Source organism: Rhea americana, unplaced genomic scaffold (assembly GCF_003343005.1).
Source record: "Rhea americana isolate MKP2758 unplaced genomic scaffold, rheAme1 scaffold_68, whole genome shotgun sequence".
Taxonomy (NCBI): Eukaryota; Metazoa; Chordata; class Aves; order Rheiformes; family Rheidae; genus Rhea; species Rhea americana.
In genome coordinates, this window is record NW_028186845.1 from 3,730,094 (window position 1) to 3,749,000 (window position 18,907).

At 43.6% G+C, this 18,907-nt stretch overlaps 3 protein-coding genes across 6 annotated transcripts in view; 1 reads left to right on the forward strand and 2 right to left on the reverse strand.

Moving 5' to 3' along the window:
- Positions 1-311: 311 nt before the first annotated feature.
- On the reverse strand, positions 312-2,789 carry SNRNP35 (small nuclear ribonucleoprotein U11/U12 subunit 35). 2 transcript variants are annotated; one of them, XM_085321167.1, is made up of 2 exons: positions 2,453-2,789; positions 312-1,491 (listed from the first exon to the last, which is right to left on the reverse strand). In XM_085321167.1, the coding sequence occupies exon 2, from the start codon at positions 1,486-1,488 to the stop codon at positions 691-693; it is 798 nt and encodes a 265-aa protein (XP_085177293.1). In that variant the 5' UTR covers positions 1,489-1,491; positions 2,453-2,789; the 3' UTR covers positions 312-690. The 2 variants fall into 2 exon arrangements, with proteins under 2 accessions (XP_085177293.1, XP_085177294.1); XM_085321168.1 differs by lacking the exon at positions 2,453-2,789 and adding an exon at positions 1,711-2,372.
- Positions 2,790-2,812: 23 nt separating this feature from the next.
- On the forward strand, positions 2,813-7,830 carry RILPL2 (Rab interacting lysosomal protein like 2). The gene is made up of 4 exons (XM_085321169.1): positions 2,813-3,331; positions 4,150-4,301; positions 6,908-7,018; positions 7,540-7,830. Exons 1-4 carry the CDS (start codon positions 2,906-2,908, stop codon positions 7,562-7,564), a joined length of 714 nt encoding a protein of 237 aa, XP_085177295.1. The 5' UTR covers positions 2,813-2,905; the 3' UTR covers positions 7,565-7,830.
- Positions 7,831-10,285: 2,455 nt separating this feature from the next.
- The window catches only part of KMT5A (lysine methyltransferase 5A), a 13,334-nt gene continuing 4,712 nt past the window's right edge, over positions 10,286-18,907 (reverse strand). For 2 of the 3 annotated variants that reach the window (XM_085321162.1, XM_085321161.1), the window contains 6 exons: positions 17,376-17,532; positions 15,509-15,722; positions 14,579-14,663; positions 14,167-14,226; positions 12,839-13,029; positions 10,286-11,991 (listed from right to left, as the gene is read on the reverse strand). In XM_085321162.1, coding sequence (XP_085177288.1) covers positions 11,781-11,991; positions 12,839-13,029; positions 14,167-14,226; positions 14,579-14,663; positions 15,509-15,722; positions 17,376-17,436 — 822 coding nt within the window. In that variant the 5' untranslated portion in view covers positions 17,437-17,532 and the 3' untranslated portion in view covers positions 10,286-11,780. Of the gene's footprint in view, positions 11,992-12,838; positions 13,030-14,166; positions 14,227-14,578; positions 14,664-15,508; positions 15,723-17,375; positions 17,533-18,013; positions 18,385-18,907 lie in introns of those variants that run through there. The other variant, XM_085321163.1, reaches the window with a different exon arrangement.

The window sequence follows — 18,907 nt, forward strand, 5'->3', positions numbered from 1 at the left end:
CCCATCAGCTTTTGTTATGGGCCACATTTATAAGAAGCTTAGTTTGTTCCTATCCTTGCTATTTCCTTGCTATTTCTTCAACAAGTGACTTCATAGAGGTCATTTGTTCTGCAAAAAGAGTGTGGATATCTGGCGCACAATTAAGGACGGAGCGCACTCATGAACCCTACTCCCAGCAGCCAGTCGGGTATCAAATGAGGTGTGTACTCAATTTCACTGAGTGCCAGTACACACTGTGCACTAATTATAGCATTCGCTGGTTCAGAATATTAACAGAAATGTTTAATTTCTCTGAAGAAAAACTCAAAACCAAGTATCTTAACTGTATTAGAAACAAAACTACAAAGCTTATAGCAGATTATAGTCACAGGCACAGGACAGTAACATTGCAGCTGCTTCTCAGTGAATGCAAGTCATGGCCCAAAGGTGAAGACAACCTCTACAACTTAATCCCATCCATGATCTCCAGAAGGATGTATGCCAGCTTTATCCAGAGACTGAGGCTGGAAGCCTGCTGCATCCCACCCCCTCCATACCAGTTAATTTACTGTGACAGCAGAAGTCAGTCCCAGCCTGGACCAAAATGTGCCAGTTGTTGGAGCAGCAAGACTTGGTTCATGCTATTTGAGAGAAAGATGGCAGTAGACACCATACCCAAATTTCCCATAATTACAGAGAAGGCACCTTCACCTATCGATGCTTATCATCATCTCTTTGTTTCTTGGTATCTCTTTCCCTGCTCCGGTCTCTATCTCTGTCTTTCCTGTCTCTGTCCTTCCTCTCTCTCCCTCTGCTCCTGTCCTCTTTGGAGTCCCTCTCTCTCTCACTTTCACCCCAAGCCCATGACCGCTCCCTTTCTGGCCATCTCTTGTCTCTGCTCCTTTCATGGTCTCGATCCCTTGTTCTCCAGTCCCTTGTTCCTTCACGAGACCAGTTTCTTTTCTCTCCTGATCCCTCTCCATAGAAATCATTTTTCATGGTTGGCAAATTGATGGGCTTTCGGAAAGGTCTGTCCCGTCCTCCAAATCGTAGCTGGCCAGATTCTTTTTTGCCTCCAAAACCACCTCCAAGCCTCCGAGGAATCCACCCTTTGAGAGTTCTTTCCAATTCAAAGTCCACAAAGATTTCATGTTGGTCAATAACCAGCCTGTTGGCATCCCTGTGGGCCTTCAACAGAGCACGCTCCTCTTTGTACTCAATAAACGCATAACCCTTGGAAAATCCTGTAACCAAGTCTCTAACCAGCCGGATCTTTCTTATATCTCCGTATCGGGAAAAAACTTCCTTCAGCTTCTCTTCTGTTGTTTGGAGATTCAGCCTTGCTACAAACAGGGTGAGGTGAGGATCTCCTGTAACTCCCTTGTTGGGTACATACCGTGCCAGCATAGCCCTCCATATGGCACGGTCGTGGGGCTCTTCATCCGTGCCATCAATGCTCCCGGCTTTGAGGGGGTCATACTCTTTGGCTATGGGGGCCCAGTCATTCATTTTCTAGTGAAGAAGCACATGCATCACAAACAGGTTACTGCTGCCTTTCTAGAAAGAAAAGCAAGCAGCACAAGAAGCACTTCTAGCACCTCTGCTCTTCATACAAGAATCTCAAGTAGCTTGATAAACTTCAGTAAACTGGCATTTTAGGCAAGTCACCAGTATTATACGTTGCCCAGAGAGGTTGTGGAATCTTCTTCTCTGGAGATACTCAAAACCCACCTGAATATAATCCTGTGCACCGTGTTCTAGGTGACCCTGCTTGAGGAGGCGGGGTGGACTAGATGATCTCCAGAGGTCCTTTCCCACATCAACCACTCTGTGCAACTCCGTGCTTCTGTAATCCCTGCGCCCGCTGCTTGCGGCCTGCACTCTGCTTAAGGACACTGTGCTCTCAGACCCTCAGGTTCTGCCCAAGGTCTGCTACAAGCCAGTAACCTAGACACGTGGAAGAGGCTTTAGGCCTTTCCTTGCACACCCTGTTGCGGATTGCTGGTAAACTCAGGCTGCAGGCCACGCTCAGCAGAGTCCTCTTCCTGAGGCACGGTGTCGCGCACCGCTCCTGCCAGAGCTCAGCGCTTACCCCCTGCAGCAAGGCCAAGCAGCGGCACAGCGGTGCTGAGAGCCGCTGTGCCCAACCGGGCGTCCCGGGAGGGTGGTCGGCTCCACGCGGGGGGGGGGGGGGGGGGGGGGGGGGGGGGGGGGGGGGGGGGGGGGGGGGGGGGGGGACGCTGCCCGCCGGGGGCGGCACTTCGCCTCCGGGGCGCAGCCACGTCGGGGAGAGAGCCCAGGCAGCGCCCCGGGCTCGGGGCCTGGCGGAGCCGACTGCGGGCCCCTCACCCCGCCTCAGGGCGGCCCCACGGCACCTCTTAACCCCCCCCCCCGGCCTCACGGCGGCCCCGCGGCGCCTCCTAAACCCTCCCCCCCCTCCTGGCAGCCCCGCCGCTGACGGGACCCCGCTCACCTCCGGCGGCGCGACCGGCGCGGGCACGGCGGCTCGCGCCGCGTTGGCGGAAGACGATTCGTCACGGCCCGGCAGGGACAGCGAGGGCCCGGCAGACGCTCGCTTTAGCCCCTTCTGCCCTCCGCTCGCTCAGGCGCAGGGTGACGCGACGCGACGTGACGCGACGCGGCTCGACTCCCGCTGCAGGCGCGGGCGCGGCCGAAAGTGCCGCTGGGGAAACGCAGATACATTTACGTCCCGTTCGCGCGCGGCCTGGCCCGGCGCCGCCCGGCCGGGCCGAGGGGCCGGTGGCGGGAGCGCGCGGAGGCCGTTACCGTTAGTGCCCCCCCACCCCCCTCCCCGCGCGGCTCCGTGGCGCCGCGGGCGGCGGGCTGCCCGTCCCGCCGGCCGAGCCGCCCCCTCCCTCCGGGAAGCGGGCAGGGCCGGACATGCCGCCTCGCCGCGGCCTTCCCCATGGAAACGCCGGGGGGGCCGAGCCGCCCGCAGGCCCCGCCGCCGGCGCCGCCCCGGCCGCCGCGGGAAGGGAGCTGGCGCCGGGCCTCGCCGGGCATGCAGCGCCGCCGGGAGGAGGAGGAGGAGGAGGAGGAGGAAGGCGGCCCGGAGAGCGCGCTGGCCAAGAGCCCCTTCCAGCTGACGGCCGGGGATGTCTACGACATCTCCTCCGTGGTGGGCAGGGACCTGCTGCAGCTGGGCGGCGGCCGCGCCGTGCCCGCCGCCGTGGCGCGGCTGCAGTTCAGGATCGTGCGGGTGCTGGAGATGCTGGAGGCGCTGGTGAGCGGCGGCGGCGCGGCCGAGGAGCGGCTGCGCGCCGAGCGGGACAGCCTGAGGCAGGAGGTGGAGGCGCTGCGGAACCCGGGGCCGCGGGGCAGCGGCCAGCAGGTGGGTCGGGGCCCCCGGCGCGGCTCCCCCGGGCCGGCCCGGCCCGCGCCGCGGCGCTCGGAGGACGCTTTCCCCGCAAAGTCCCCGCGAAACTTTGCTTCCCGTCCCCGAAGAAGGTCCTGAGCCCGTTTGCCCAGCAGAAGCCTGCAGGGTTGTGACAAGTTGCAGCCGTTTCGTGCCTGCGCTCGCTCCTGTTCTGCCGCAGCGGCCTGAACACGCTTGTAGCGCGGCAACGTGCCGTGCTCAGAGGAACCCGCGCACGCGGCTGCTCCGCGGGGTGCAGGCGCGCAGGTGCGTCGCTTTGCTCACGTAAAGACGCACTCAAACTTTGCTGCTTTGCCGGGAAGGCCGATGCGCGTGACTGAGAAAGATGTTACCGCAGAGGCCTTAAATTAGGAAAGGAGTACTCGGGTGCCAGCGTGCTCCGCTACAGATGCTTGCGGCGTTGTTAGGCAGATTACTCAGCCTCTCTCTCATCACCAGAAAAGCAGTTAATAGCAGTTTCTTTGTAAAGCTAGACTGCAAACTGTTTGGGACGGAGACTTTGTTTTTAGATGTGGTTGGAGTCTGTCATGACTGGGCCCTGTTCTTGGCTGGGAAATGCATACACTAATATACAAAAAAAAATCATCTTTATATCTTATAAAACTATAATGGAAAATTATAATTGTTATAGTTAACTGCTTGAAAAATTAAGATTGTGATGAACTCACACTTTTCATAACAATTACTATACAGTTACAGCATTGATAGTTTTTACTGTACGGATAGTCTCTTTCGACAAGTTACAAGATCATGACCCCCATTTTATTTTACAGCTCAGCCTTGGGCCAGACAAAATGGTAATAGACCTCACAGATCCAAATCGCCCCCGGTTCACATTACAGGAGCTGCGAGAAGTGCTGCAAGAGCGTAACCAGCTGAAAGCTCAACTTCTTGTGGTGCAAGAGGAGCTACAGTGCTATAAGAGGTATATCTTGAAGTCAGCAAAGAACAATTTACAACATTTACTTCTTGTCTGGTGAGCTTATCAGATGGGAGTATTGCCTGTTTGAGCACCTAGATTGGACTAGGGATTGTTGAGACTTATGAGAAGAGATATTTGTGCTTCCAAGAGCGTAAAAAGGCACAAAGAAAAATGGGGAACGATGAGGGCTCTATGCAACATAGTTTTAAAACTAAACTCCCTCGTTCTGGGAGGGAGAAAAGCCTAACAATTCAGGGAAAGCGTAAGTACAGTTACTATGACTCCACATGCAAGCTGGGTTCTCATGCATATACATTCACCGGTGCAATCACAACAGTTGCACACATACTATTGTGAAAAGCCTAGCCACATACCAAAGAGCATGGGGATTTCCATCTCAGCTCTAGTCAAAATCTACTTCCTCCTCCAACTTGGTGTTGTATAGATGAACATATGCTAGTTTATCTACTGTTCCTTTGCCTCTAGAGTACATAAGACATTGATTTAGAAAGAATATTAAACCCTTTCACCATCATTCAGGATGAGAGCTGGGGTTTGTTTGTTTTTTTTAAAAAAGCAAGACTGCCAACAGAAAGTTGTGCAAGGTACTTGAATCGTGGGGAAAAAGGCCTTTCAGGGAAGGATCTTTTTAGAAGAGAGCAGCTTAGGAGAATCAATTTGATCCAAAGGATAGGATGCAGGCAGGGTCTTGCTCTTGCTACAGATTGCTTCATCTCCCAGGCTCCGTTCTCACTCCCACCCTCTGGTTATACTCTAAGCTTTTTGGGGCAAGAAATTACTTCTTATTCTAAGCACAACATTCCTGATCACATGAGATAGATTAGAGATATCTCCGCAACAACTTCTTGCACACAGTAAGTCTGACCTTCGCCTTGTCTGTAATAGTCAGATTAAGGCATGAAGTTAAAGTTGAAGCCAAGAAATCAGTTTACAAACTGCCTGCTCAGCAGGACTTCTCACAACACAACAAAGCACCTACTTCCCTAGCTCAGCTATAAAGTATAGCCTTTGCTATACTGCCATTGGAATGGCTTCTTGCCTTTGATTAACCAGCTGTGTTGCACAGCTTATTACAGGCCAAGTTAAAAATTAACAACATGAATATTTTTAATTTGTGAGTGAATGAGTTAAGTCACAGAACTCTGTACCTAGACTGTGTCACGGCTGCCTTTCAGTTCAAGCAATTCTGTGTGGTAATTTCCTCATACAGTGTTGACAGGGTTAACCAAAACCCCCTTCCCTTTAAACATGCACATAAAACCTCAATTAGATTGTACAGACATGAAGAGCAGTCATGCAGGCGAAGCGGATAATAGGAACACTGTGTTCTAAAATGTCTTGCGTACTTGTGTATATCCAAAATAAGTGGTACGTAGCATAAGATATTTGGCATTCTTACAAAGAATAGTTCGGTGAGACTGATTGATGTTTGGGGTTTACTTTTTTTTTAATCAGGATTTTTGAGTAAAAATAGGGTGCAGATATTAGAAATCTGCAGTGTCAGCCAAACAGCTCAGTATTGTTTTTCTCAGAGGAGAATCTGCCCCTAAATCATCCCATGATGCCAGCTGTCTCACCAGTTTCTAGGTATTTGCCCACATTTTTGTTTTCAGGGTCCCAAACAATGTTGCTTAGCTACTTTCAGCCCTCAGCCACAGCAGTTAGAAGCGTTGATCTATTCAGCTGTTAAGATAAATGAGGTCAGGTTAGGACAGTAAATTGGCATGCTGTGAAAATACAGTGTAATATGCAAGCTGGTGAAATCTAACCCAATTCCAAGCAGAGGAAGCATCCTTCAGTGAAACTGAAGCCTTTGACTAAAGTAGCTGTTACAGTCTTAGAGAGTATAGCAGCACCGAAGTAGCCTAAGAAAATCTACAGCTCAGCAAAGCCTTTCTTTTTTGGATGGAAAGAGGAAGAGCCACCTGCCTTGCATGGGGCTTGGGAATGTCCCATCTGTTCTCAGTTGTGTAGTATGAGCCTCCATGGCTGTGCTGAAGGTACCATAGATCCCTACAAACAGAACTTCACCATTTATTTCTGTCCTTTACTGATACCTTCAGACTTTTGTACAAACTCAATATAGAATTATACTTTCATTTGTGTTGTGACTTAGTGTTCTACCTTTGTAGAGAAGTCAGCTTATTTTCTTAGTGTTCTCATTAAAGCACAGCATAAGCAAAATTATCTTGTACAAGGAAAATAATAACTGTTCAATGTTTCAGACATGTTCATTTACAAGCACTAGGCCAGGCCATCTCCTAACAAATACTAAACTACAGAAAAGCACACTGACTTCACCCAGCTGACTTCAGAATAGAAACAGGAACTCAAGATCTTCCCTGAATTAGAATCTGAATTCAAAGAGCTCTAACTGCTCTAGCTGCACTGTACATTCCCCTCATTTTGAAGTGCCCTCCTTTGTAGCATTTTTAAGGTGTCTCCTTGTAGCTTGGCTTTCCTCCTGACAGAGGTTCTGTGAACACCCACTGGCCTGCATCACAAGCAGCCTGGTGAAGGGTTTAATGTAGACAGCAATGCCATGCTATGCACAGACCTATGCAAAATAAATCCACTTCTTTTACTAGCGGGATCATCTCACAGAGAAGGGACCAAACTGAGAAACTGGAAACAGAATCCAGTGGCAACAGCCCTGGCACCAGTAAGGACAGCGAAGACAAGACGATCATCAAACGACTGTAAGTATCTCTGCCTCTCTCCTAGCAGAATATGGGAAAAGAGCATGTTTCACACTTAGTGAATGCAAGGACAAATTCTGAACTTTGGTCTAGTTGGCTAGATACCGTTTCTCCCTCTCTCCCTCTCTGTAAGATTCAAGCCTGATGGAGAAATCCATTGCTTAAAAAAAAAAAAAAAAAAAAAAAAAAAAAAACCTCTTCAGGAGAGCAACCTCCACCCAGACAAGCAGGGCTTCATTTTTTTTTCCAGGAAGAATTACCATTTTAGAACAAAACTAAATGAGACTGATGCCTTTGTTGTTAGCACATTAGGACTCTCTGCTGTGGGAACATGCCAGCTGTCCCTGGAGGTTTGTTTACATTGTATGCAAGCAGCTGTATGCAGTGCCCACAAGCTCAGACTGTGTCCTTTAGGTTCCCAAAAATAGCAGAACATGTTGACAGGGTAATCTCACTGCATGGTCCTTGCTCTTCCATTTGTAACCATTGTTTCCTTTCTTCCCCCTTCCCTCCCCCCACAGGTTCTCTTTCAAACATGGAAAATGAACATGAGTGAGAACTTAACCACTTCTGCTCAGAAATGGCACTGTTTAAAGCGTCTAAAGGAGCTGAGAGAAGTCAAGCATTGGAGGCATCACTCTTACTACAGAGAATAAGCAGTCTCATGAATATTGTTTTTGTATATTTTTTCAGAATAGATTCTACTTTTCTTTTTCAGAAACTGTTTTATGACGATCATACTTCTTCCATTTGTTAGATTCCTGCTAGACATTCCCCCATGGAGAGAATAAAGATTTATACAATTTTTTTTATTCTTATTTAAAAGAGCGTATGTACTACCACACATTTATCCTGTCCACTTATCAAAATACTCAGCCTAAGTGATTTCACAAGATAAAAATACTTCATTTTTAAGGGATATGTCATTCATAAGTGCGTTCATAAAGAAAGGCATTAGAAAGGAGAACCTGTTCCAGTCGTGTGCCCCAGTGATCTTATGCGGAAAGCAATTCTCTCCCTTACGCTAACAGCATCATTTCAAGAAAGTCCCGGAGTTGGTTCTTGTTCCATGTCTCTCTCCACTTTAGATGGGCAATACACAGGCAGCAGGAAGCAGACCTTGTCACTCCCTTAAAGAAAGATGTGACTAGATTGTGACAACTGAACTCACACACAGGGTGGCCCTTTGGGTCAGGCTGAAAGATGCCAGGAACACACAGCAAGGGAAGACAAAGCTGCTGCACCCTGCTCTGCTCACATCAAGAGCTGATGTCATTTCAGACATGTTCAGTCACTTTCTAACTGGAGCAGATGCAACAGATGCTTCACCTTTGACAGCTAAAACTGTTCCTTGATAGATAAGAGTTTCACTTTTCCACAAGTTCTGTTTTGTTTTTCCCATTAAGTGATACAAGCTATGTATTAGCCTGGATAGTGAGATTTTATCGCTAGTGGAAGTAAATAGGGCAAACAGAAGCAGAAGAGATAAGCCTGAAAAATACTAACTAGGTTTCATATCTAGAAAAGCAGAAATTAATTTCAAGAGCATAAACATTTGAACAGACAAAGAAAAGCAATGACAGGAATCAAGACTTTGACCTTACTCTCTTCAGAAATTAAAGCAGCCCCTGAAATCTTTTGATTCCCTCTCATGCTAGCAGCAGGAAGAATGTAGGACACCACACACATCAATGCTCAGCTGTGCAATGCAAATGTGAATATGGCGCTGCAGAAGGTAGAACTACAGCCTCATTTCAGAGAGAATTTGCTAGCAACTGCACATTAGCAAGGCATCAAATATGTCCAACCTAGCTAAGGTTACAGTTGACACAGCCACTGCACAGAACTGCTACCATAAGTTTGCCATCTTCAAAATATTAGTAAGCCTTGGCCACAAGTATTTTAGAGCGGGGAAGGAGGGGAGGAATTTACAGTGTTTCAGTATCAGCGATAACGTGTGAAAAGCAAACACTCATGCATCTGCAGCTGTTGGGACACATCTGCAAGCTGAAAAAAGTTTACACATGTTCTTAAACCATTCAGAATAGGAGGCTAGAGTTATCTGGAGACACATTTTCCAAGATGCTTTGAAGAGAGGGTGACCATCGTATGCCTAAAAGCACACTAATCACTCTATTAGATCTTAATGGTACAACTTCAGCTAACAAATTGCACAGACTAAACAGCTGTGTCAGAGAACCAGTTTGTCCAAGAGGCATAGAAGATTGCAGTGTAGCTCTAAGCTACCCTTTGGGAATAGCTGAAGATTATAATGAATGCTACAATTATTTTCAATTTACCACTGCATTTTTTTTTTTTAATATAAATCAACTGCTAGCTCTCAGTTCTTGTTGGAATGCTCTCCTACATACTTTAAAACCTTTTTGGATTATTCTTTTTCTCAGAACTATCAAAGCTGCATCCACTCCAGTGTCAAGTGAGCTGCATAGCTTCTCCTTCAAAAAAGGAGCAAATTCCTTGGCTCTAGCTACAACAGAAGAGGCAACAGCCCTCTTAGACCAACCCTGCTGCCTCTGGCAAAGCCACACCAGCCTGATGGAGGCAGCTTAGCCCCCAGCCCAAAGGCATCTTTTCCTCCTAGGGGCTTTACATCTTGCTAGAAAAATAATCCTTCCTATAAGGCACAGGTATAAAAATGAAAACTAGGTTTCTGTGAAATGTGTTTTGTTATATATACAGCAACTTCTAGAAAAGTAAAAGATACATACTCAGTGCAACATCAGCTTTATTACCATTTTCTGATGAAGTGCTATTTGATTACCAGTTAAGCTTTTCAGAGTTTTTTTTTTTTTTTTTTTTTTAATGAAAATCAGGAGAGATCCTCCCACTCTTTCTTTTTTACAAAAGCATTGGTGAAAAACAGAGGTTTTAAGCTATTTGACCTGATAGGAAACAAATAAATAAAGAACAAAAAGAAGCATTTTGATTCCAATTTTGACTTTAGGGAAGCACTCTAGTGGAACCGAATACTGTACACTGCTATAGGGTCTGTTACTGAGACCAGAGGTAAATCAGTGCCAACTCAAGTAAGTCAGCCAAAGAAAAGCTTACCTGTAACTCAGTACATGCAACACAACAGGTGTCCAGTTAATTCTTCAGAAACAGTGGAAACACACAGGCTTTCTCTGCTGAGCCTGCCTTGGGTTAAATGGTAAATAATACTAAGTGTTTAATGCCTAATGATTTTCACAGCTTGCTTTCAAAATGCTAATGATCTGCAATGGAGAGAGGTACTATAGCAGCCACTTCATCAATAATAAATATATTCTTTATTTTACAGAGACATTGTCTTCAAGTTTTTCATTTTAAAAATACATCACTAAACCACCTCTCTTGCTGCTGGAGCATACAACCAGGATGTTGCTGCTATCTGACCTATCACATAGGCAAGCATGTAAGATTGTCCTATAGGGCATTAACTGGAACAGCAGCAGCCTTCAAGACATGAGAAGCAGAAAACATTAACAGAGCCACACATCCCTTGCTGACATTTTCCAGCAGCAAGCGTGGCTGATGGCTCACAGCCATCTTCATCTACATACATGCCAAGCCTGCCTTGGCAAAAATTCCAACTGGTAAGAATTCATCTTTAACATAAAGGACTTCCATTGTATTGCCCGCCCATATCACAGATTTGGTTCTCCAATAGTAATGTTAAAATCATCTCCTGCAAGATGCTAAGCACTCAACTCTCATTTCAGACAGTGGGACCAGATCATGCTGGACAGACCTACAGGACCAGGCAATAAGGAATCTACTTTCTTCACTGCATAAACTCCATCATTACAGTTTGAAGTTGCACATGAAGATGACTCCTAGTTTTGGAACCACTATGCTCTACTTCAAGCATTCACAGTAAATAAATAGCTTCTGATGCGGCTAATTAACACAGGGAGGTAATAATTTTTTTGGAGAGAGCTTTTTCTTTTGCTTCTTTAAAACCCTCTAGGAGACACCTCCAAGAATCAGCCATCACCTATAAAAAGGTACCATCTCAAACTTCAGAAAATAAGTAATGTCAAAAATTGATTCTCACTGTAATGACTAGATTTTATCTTCACATTTCTAATCAGCATCAACCCAGTTTATCAAAATCCATCCACATTTAATTTCTCTGAAGAAAGCAGCCAGTCTGACCATCCATTCTCCTCAGGGCCAGTGCATTTGAAGTTCCGTGGCCAACATGAGATACAACTCTGGAAAAATTAGATCCCTATGGCAAATTATTTGGGAATGACAGAAACAATAGCATCCATCTCAGAGAAGCCTGTCAGCACTAGGTTTCAAAAGGAAGTCTGACAAGTAGTCAAGCCATTGGATGTAAGAGTCAGAGTACAAAAGTACATCTGCTGTCATAAAGCTAACGCCAAGTTCATCTCCTCATAAAGTGGAGCATGAGTTTTCATTGCAAAAGCAGAAATACAACCCAAGTGATTGAGTTTCAATCTGTGCAAGTCTTTGACTGCATGCCCAGGTGGTACTGGTTACTCCATGCAAAAATGTTCGTGCTTTAGGGAGAGTTTCCTTTCACAATACAAAAATGTTGGCAATCTAAGATCAATTATTCAAGCCTGCCTGCAAACCTGCAATAGATACTTAAATACTGCAAAGCAAAAAGATTTTAAGGAGCTCAAAACACCATAAAGCAGTCCACTAAGCTGAGCGAGGTAAGGATAGGAAAAAAAAATAAATCCATTGACTCTCTGTAGAGCACTCAGTCGAAACAAAAGAAAGTGATGAATTAGTGTTTCAGCCATGGATGAGCTTCAATGGAAGCTTTGCTCCTGTCTCCATAATCGTACAACAGTTCTTCACCTGCTTTAATGTCTCGGGAAGCTATCAGTATGAGATGAGGTACACCATCAATGTCATGAAGCTTTGTTTGACAATTGCCACATTTGCTGTGATTAATCAGTCTTCCCAGACGATTAGTTTCTTTTGTAGCATCGACACTGAAAGAACAAGAACAAAATGCAGGATTGCTACATACCACGCACAAGTCACATTTGCAGACAAAAAACAAAGTGCAAATCACATCAAGAATTGGAAGTCCATGCAAGGCTTGAAAAATGAAGGAAAGAGAACATTATGGAATATTCATATGCCCAAATAGGCAGCACGCACAATGGCAACGTAAGGCTAACAACTAAAACAATTCTGGGAGACTTATGGGTTAGCACTAACCCCAGAAAACTGAATGCTGTGGACTATGCTCTTGCTTCCAAAAAGCTCGTGATTGTTCATGAGGAATAGCAAATCCAGATGTAGAACACCAGAAGGGCTCAACATCTTAAATATCCTTGAAGAAACTTGCATCTAAGGTATGCTATCCACTGAGTAAGCAAGCAAAAGGATACATAACTAGCAAAAGAGCCTTTACTCCCACACAAGGCTGAGAATGCGAAAATAATACTTGCCCAGCTTCCAGAAACCTGAATCACAAAGCAGAGCTGCATGTACTCTAGTGCCTCTTGTTGCACAAAGAACTGTTACGGCAGCTATCACTAGGGCATCTTGACTGCATGTCAGATGCTTGGAATATTTGGCTCTTCCAGGTAATTAATACACAGACTAAGCGACCCATGCTCCAGTATACAGTAACTATCATGACACAGGGAGGAAGATTGTTTGAGTAATAACAGAAGAACTGGATTTTCGGGCAAACTAAGCAGCAAACAGAGAGGTAAAGCATGCACATTGGGTGGATGTCAGATACTAGAGAAGGAGGGAGATCTCCCTTTAAAAGTTAAGGCAAGAAGAGCTTGCCAGTATGTTTTGCTTAAGGCAGGAAAAGCTTACCAGTATGTTTTGCTGAGGTACTGAAAATAGTACATATAGCAGCCTGTGGATGGGTCTTGAGCATACACAGCTTCTCGTTTTTTAGCATCAGTGATCTCTATAAGATCTCCATGATATTCAACTACAAATTCTCCTCGATTAAAGTGTTTAGTAGCGATTACCCCTCTCCCTTTGCCATCAATGTAATCGATCTGTTGAGGTGACAAGAAAATCAGTTAGGAAAGCAGAAACTATTCACATGACTTCAAATATGACATTTACTGGAAAATGAGTATGTGTCAGACTCATGGTTAAAAAAAAACGTTATGGCATGATATTTAAGTGTGTTGTTGACAAAGCTGTAGCAGCACAATGCACAGCATTGGGAAAGAAATACAGGATGAATTTGGGATGCAAATCTACAAGTCACCAGGTATCTTGATAGCAAGTGTTTTTATACAAAGTTTTCTAATAAAAGAATAAAGAATTACATCAAAAAAGCATATACACTCAAGAGTTAATCAGTATTTTTAAACTAGCAGCCACCTCTTAACCGAGGAAGTAAATTTTTTCATCAAGAGCACTGTCACAATTAGTATGCAGTTAGAGGAACAGAAGAATTGATTACAGAAACAGTATTTGCCTCCCACCAGACCAGCATGGTCTACTACTCCTGCCTATCCGAGTAAACTGGGCCACTCTTCCACTCAAGAAAGTTCTCCTGTCATTGTGCTAGGACTAGCTTTGTAACTACACGCCACCACTTTAAGAATCACAGCCTTTTGCTTTTTCAGGCACTATTTCTGCTCTAAATTCCAAAAGGGGTGGTCAGAGTATCCCAGAGAGTAAGTAGTTGGTCCCAATAACTAGCATTTACTAACACTGCGAGGAGAATCAGCACACTATTTGTGCAGTGCACTAACAAACAATCTGCAGGGACTGTAAACACACTAATAGCATTTGTTACAAGGCAGTCAGTGAAACATATACACACATACACTGGTGTTGCCATATACACACACACACCAAACAAGACTTCCATATTTAACAGTATTTTTGCAAGCTAACTCAAGACATTAGATACTAAAGGAATCAAGTACTTTGTGTGGTGTAAAGACTATAAGCCCCCTCAATATTTATAAGAACACACGTTTGTCAGAGTGAAAAGAGAAAGTGTGCCATCCAACATGGAAAGAGAAAGTATGCTCCAATTTTTGCTGCACTTTCATCTTAGTATCAAGGAACTGCAGCAGCTGCAAGACTGAGTGCTTCCACTTTCTGTTTAAAAAGATTAACAGTAAGAGACTGTGTAAATACTATAAGGCTACTTAGGTCAGTATTGCAGTTACCTTCATTCCTTCTTCTTTCCCACTTGTAATTAGTTCATCTATTTTCTTCCTTTCCTCAGTCTGCAGAAGAAACAGGATAAAAATAAAGCCACAGTATTGTTGTGCGTTTATTTCATAACTAAGGGGGAATCTATTGACACTTATTTTTCCAAGCCATCCTGTATTTCTAGCAAAACTGAATGGTAAAGAGGCAGATTTCTTCCTAGAGATGTATAAGTAGCAGGATTCCATCCTAAAAGACTTGGATGTTAATTTCAATATTCTAAGAATACTCTTATCTTAACAATACTTCTAGTGCACACTTGCTATTTGCTTTTTGCCAGTGGAAACCATTAACAGATAGTAACACTTTCTCAAGCATTCAACTGACCAGCCACATGGTACATCATGCAATTTTAACAAGGAGCACTACCTGCAACTCAGATTTGCTCTTCCTGGAGCTTCTTCTAACTGGGTAGTAATCTGTCACTTTTCGATTTTGTGTTCTTCCTTGTGTTCTGAGAGATAAGAAAGATATAGAATATGCATATTTCAGGCTGCTTCTGAAATTACACCTGTCTTTGAGATACTTGCAAGAAACTTTCCACTTAGTATTTTGAAAGTTGGTCAGTATGAATCAGTGTTTCTTATCAGTATTCTTAATTCCAAGCCAAAAATCTGTATCTCCTTTCCCTCAACATGCTATTTCCATTATTCCACCACTAATCCTTTAACCAGGAAAAAAAAAAAAAAAAAAAGAGATGCCACTGGAAACCCATTGAAGATTACATTTCAAGTCTGACGTACTGTGTGCTTTGCCAGAAAGCCCTCTAAAAGTTAGACCATGAAAGCTGCTTAACAACGAATTCAATAATGTTATGTTACATTAATCATGAAGAAAAAGTATCAGTTCAGCCAGGAAGCCACCAGTTGTAACTGATCTAATACCTTGTTTCCGACAAGGCGCATTCCAATTTGTCCACAGAAAAATAGGCCTTAATGCCTCATTAATTTCCTTTTCTATAGGCAATTGGTAAGTATTTTGTTTGAGGTAAAACACACTAATCTTGCTTACAAGAAAAATAAGTCCCCTGCAATAGGATAGATACTTTGGATGGATATAGATAGTAGACCTATACACTTTGGGTGCTATTTCATATTTTTATACGTACTATTCTTGAAAAAATAGAAAAGTCTTATTTAAAAATTTGTTTCCCCCATCATCATCCTTTATTTAAAAAAGGCAACAAAACAAGGTTAATTACAGGTCTGATTGTAGCCCCTGAGGGCAAATTGCAGATCAAAGCCTCCTGATACAAGAGAGCACAAAGCAGAAAGACTTACAGTTCCAGAATTCACTTACTTTCTTCTTGGTCCACGTTTTGCTTTAACCATCTTTTTCTGAGCTGGCTTTGCATTGGCCTCATCAGCACACTCTGAAGGCAGAGGTGTATTTTGAGTTTCTGCAGTTTCTTGTCTTTGATCAGAAGAGGGCACTGAATTGCATCCACTTTCTTTATCTTTCTGGTCATCCGGTTTCATAGCACCTTCAATTATATTGCCACCTTTCTTTTTTTCTGGTGACAGGAAAATAAAGTAAGGCTCTGAACTTATGATCATCTATATCAGAGTGCTTTAAATGAATTCCAGTGGTTTCTAGTCCACGTTTCTAGTTCTGTCAAACAGGAGAAAGAGGAAGGGAATGATGCAGTTTCTTTCTACTAGTACCCAAATAGTCTGTTATTGGACTTTTGACTAGCTATTTCTACAAACACCAAGTATGATGAGAGGAGTGAACAAAGAAGGGAAAGAATACAACAGAGCACAAGTATTTTGTCATGTTAGGTTTGCTGCTGAAGTTTTCCAAATCAGAACATGGATCACTTTCAATACAGTGCCGGAGATAACTGCAGTCTGCCACTAAGCAGACTTGCATATTAAATCATCAAGTTGCCATAAATGAATCAACATGCTGCACTGAAAGAGACTGCAAGTCTGTTTGCGTCCTGCATTGCTATGATCAGTAGCTGTAGATGTTCTTGCAAGCAGCCCATACCACATGGGGGAAAGATTCACAGAAGCAAAGGGGCAGGCACTAACAAGAAACAGAAAGTTTACCCCACACATATCACATTTTCTTAGGTTAGGCATATCCTACTTTGACCTGTTAACATCCTCCTTCTCAGCTGACAGAGTGAGAGGCAGATTGATGGATTAAAGCTAAGTAAAAATTGTACATAAAACAAGTTACTAGGTTTAACAATCCCACGTCCGGAGATGGATGCTTCGGCCTCACTGCAGGACTCACAGCTACAAGGCCACAGCTGCACTGTGTAACTAGCTAAAATCATCTTCACTTTCTTGTCAAAATAGGGGGGGGTGAAAGCCCCCAAATTCCCAGAAAAATCTGGCACTGCCAATGCTGAGCAGGAATTAATATATTGGCATACTAGAAGTATTTGCATCAAAATGATAAAATTACCAAGGTAATTAACAGCTGCACTTAAAAACACAAACCAGCAATTCTTCCATCAACATACGGAACATTCCCATTTCTAGTCACTACAACAAAGCACCTGTGAAACCTAGCAGTCAGCATCCACAGTTTGTGCTCTTTCTCCTCTTTATTTCAACCTTTAAAAAAACCTAAGAATTGCTTCTCCTTCCACCTTTACTTCATTCATACTAACATTCCTATAGGTTAAGAAAACTAGCAAATCAAATAGTGACTTGACTAATCAAATAGCCTAGCCTATATAGTCACACAAATACTAAAATGCCAAATGATTTGGCATTTCCTTAATACAAATTGGTATAAAGTATTCAAATTGTAAGATGAACCAGTTTTAACTAATAGAGCAGACAAAAGATTAGCTAAATGGTCAAATGGTGATGTGAAAAAGTGGAACAGTAATGGAATTTCAGGTAGCTTAGGGCATGTTGAATATGGAAGTGTTAGCATTTTGTATCTAGAGAGACAGGACAAACATAGCCAGACCAAAAAAAATAGGAAAAATTGCCTGGTAAACCAGACAACGGTGACATGAACTTGTAGAGGATGCAGACACCCTCATCTTTGTGGAGTCCCAATCTGTTGATAGAGCTGTGGGATTAGGAAAGCAAGTGGTCAACAGGAACTCTCTGGCCTCTTTGGCTGCCTTCTCGATTTCAAACTGGAGGAACAAAGCACGTTTCATGAGGCAAGCAAACAGTGCAAAGATCAATCTTACCATCTCCTTTTCTGTAGGTTTCGTTTAGTGTTTTGCCCTGACATTTCACCTCGTGATACATGACAGAGTTCTCCTCTTGAAGTGGAGGGCGAGCACCAGAAGATTTGTTAGTATTCAGGTAGCTGTAGATTTTGGATTGACCAATAAACACATTCTCCTAAAACAGACCCAGAGAAGAATCAGTACATTGCAGACATGCCAGGAATCTCAAGCCAGTATCCACAACATGCTTCAAAGGCCAGGCATTACAGTTAACTGTTCTAATCCAAAATATTGTGTTTTTATTGTACTTTAATGCATTATCCTTGTTACTTTTGCTATTTCTGCTAAATGAAAATGTAACTGGGGTAAGCATTCAAAGAGAACTTACTAATGCAAGCTCTCAGTCCAAGAGCATTTTCATATGAAATGTGGCAGGATGGGATAACCATAATTAACTCCAGCTTCCATCCTGTGCTTTAGAACATGAACTCTGGTGCTAAAAAAATAAAATAAAAAATCCCAAGCTCCTAACAAAGGAGGTAGCCACATAGACTACATGCAAAAAAAACCCAAAAAACAAAACAAAAAAAAGGTAATGTAGCAAAATTGCCCAAGTCAAAAACATACTTCTCATAGTCTAAGAGGTATGAGCTTACCCGAATACATTTGTGAGATGTCAAATGTTACCATGATTAATTACATGCTTTACTGGGCAACATACAAGTCAGGAATCAGTTGTGCACAGTCTACTTTGAGTGACACTTCATTCTGGCAACACAAATGAGGGACGCCTAGGAGATAAACAATGCTATCTTTTTTACCCATTACACCTCCCAAATAAAATGAAAAAGTTGTTCTTGGCCAAAGAAACACAGTACAGTCCAGGCAAAAAACAGCCTCAGCCAGGAAAACAGCAACTCTCTCTGGCACGGTCAAATAACCACAGAGACCTGGGCTTGCACACTGGTTCAAGCTGCGCGAACATCAACAGCAAACAGTATTGGATTTAGCAAAGCTTCGTGGAGTTGTGCCACCTTTGCTTTTACTGTCCTCTGCCATCTCTCAGAGTCTGGTTGCACAGTACACGCAGGGCACAGATTTCAGCAGGTCAGTCTCAGTGACTGGACAAACAGATGCAACTTGGTCAGAAAGAGCTTGTCTTGGCTGCATTTTGATTCAGCTAAAACCAGTTTTCAGACATTACAACCCAGTTAAAACAACAAAAACATGCAAAAACTGTTTTTAAAAGCACACAAAGGTTCCTATAGGTTAAGAAAACTAGCAAATCAAATAGTGACTTGACTAACCAAATAACCCAGCCTATATAGTCACACAAACACTAAAAGAGTAAACAAAGCACACAATAGAACAGATAGCATAATTTTAATAATTAACATAATCATGACAGCAATAAACAATGTTATACAATTCACACATAAAATAAAATAAGAGCAGTTAAAGGCTCAAATCTAGTCTATGGGAAAGCTCTAGTAAAGATTAAAGTAAAATACCCTGCAAAGAAGCTAGTTGGTTTGACCCTTCTCTCTGCT

Excerpts from the sequence above, each read along its gene's own strand:
- SNRNP35 (XM_085321167.1), bottom strand. The coding sequence starts at position 1,488 with ATGAATGACTGGGCCCCCATAGCCAAAGAGTATGACCCCCTCAAAGCC.
- RILPL2 (XM_085321169.1), top strand. The coding sequence starts at position 2,906 with ATGGAAACGCCGGGGGGGCCGAGCCGCCCGCAGGCCCCGCCGCCGGCG. Across the intron at positions 4,302-6,907 it reads GAGCTACAGTGCTATAAGAG|CGGGATCATCTCACAGAGAA; the intron begins GTATATCTTGAA and ends TTCTTTTACTAG. Across the intron at positions 7,019-7,539 it reads AAGACGATCATCAAACGACT|GTTCTCTTTCAAACATGGAA; the intron begins GTAAGTATCTCT and ends CTCCCCCCACAG.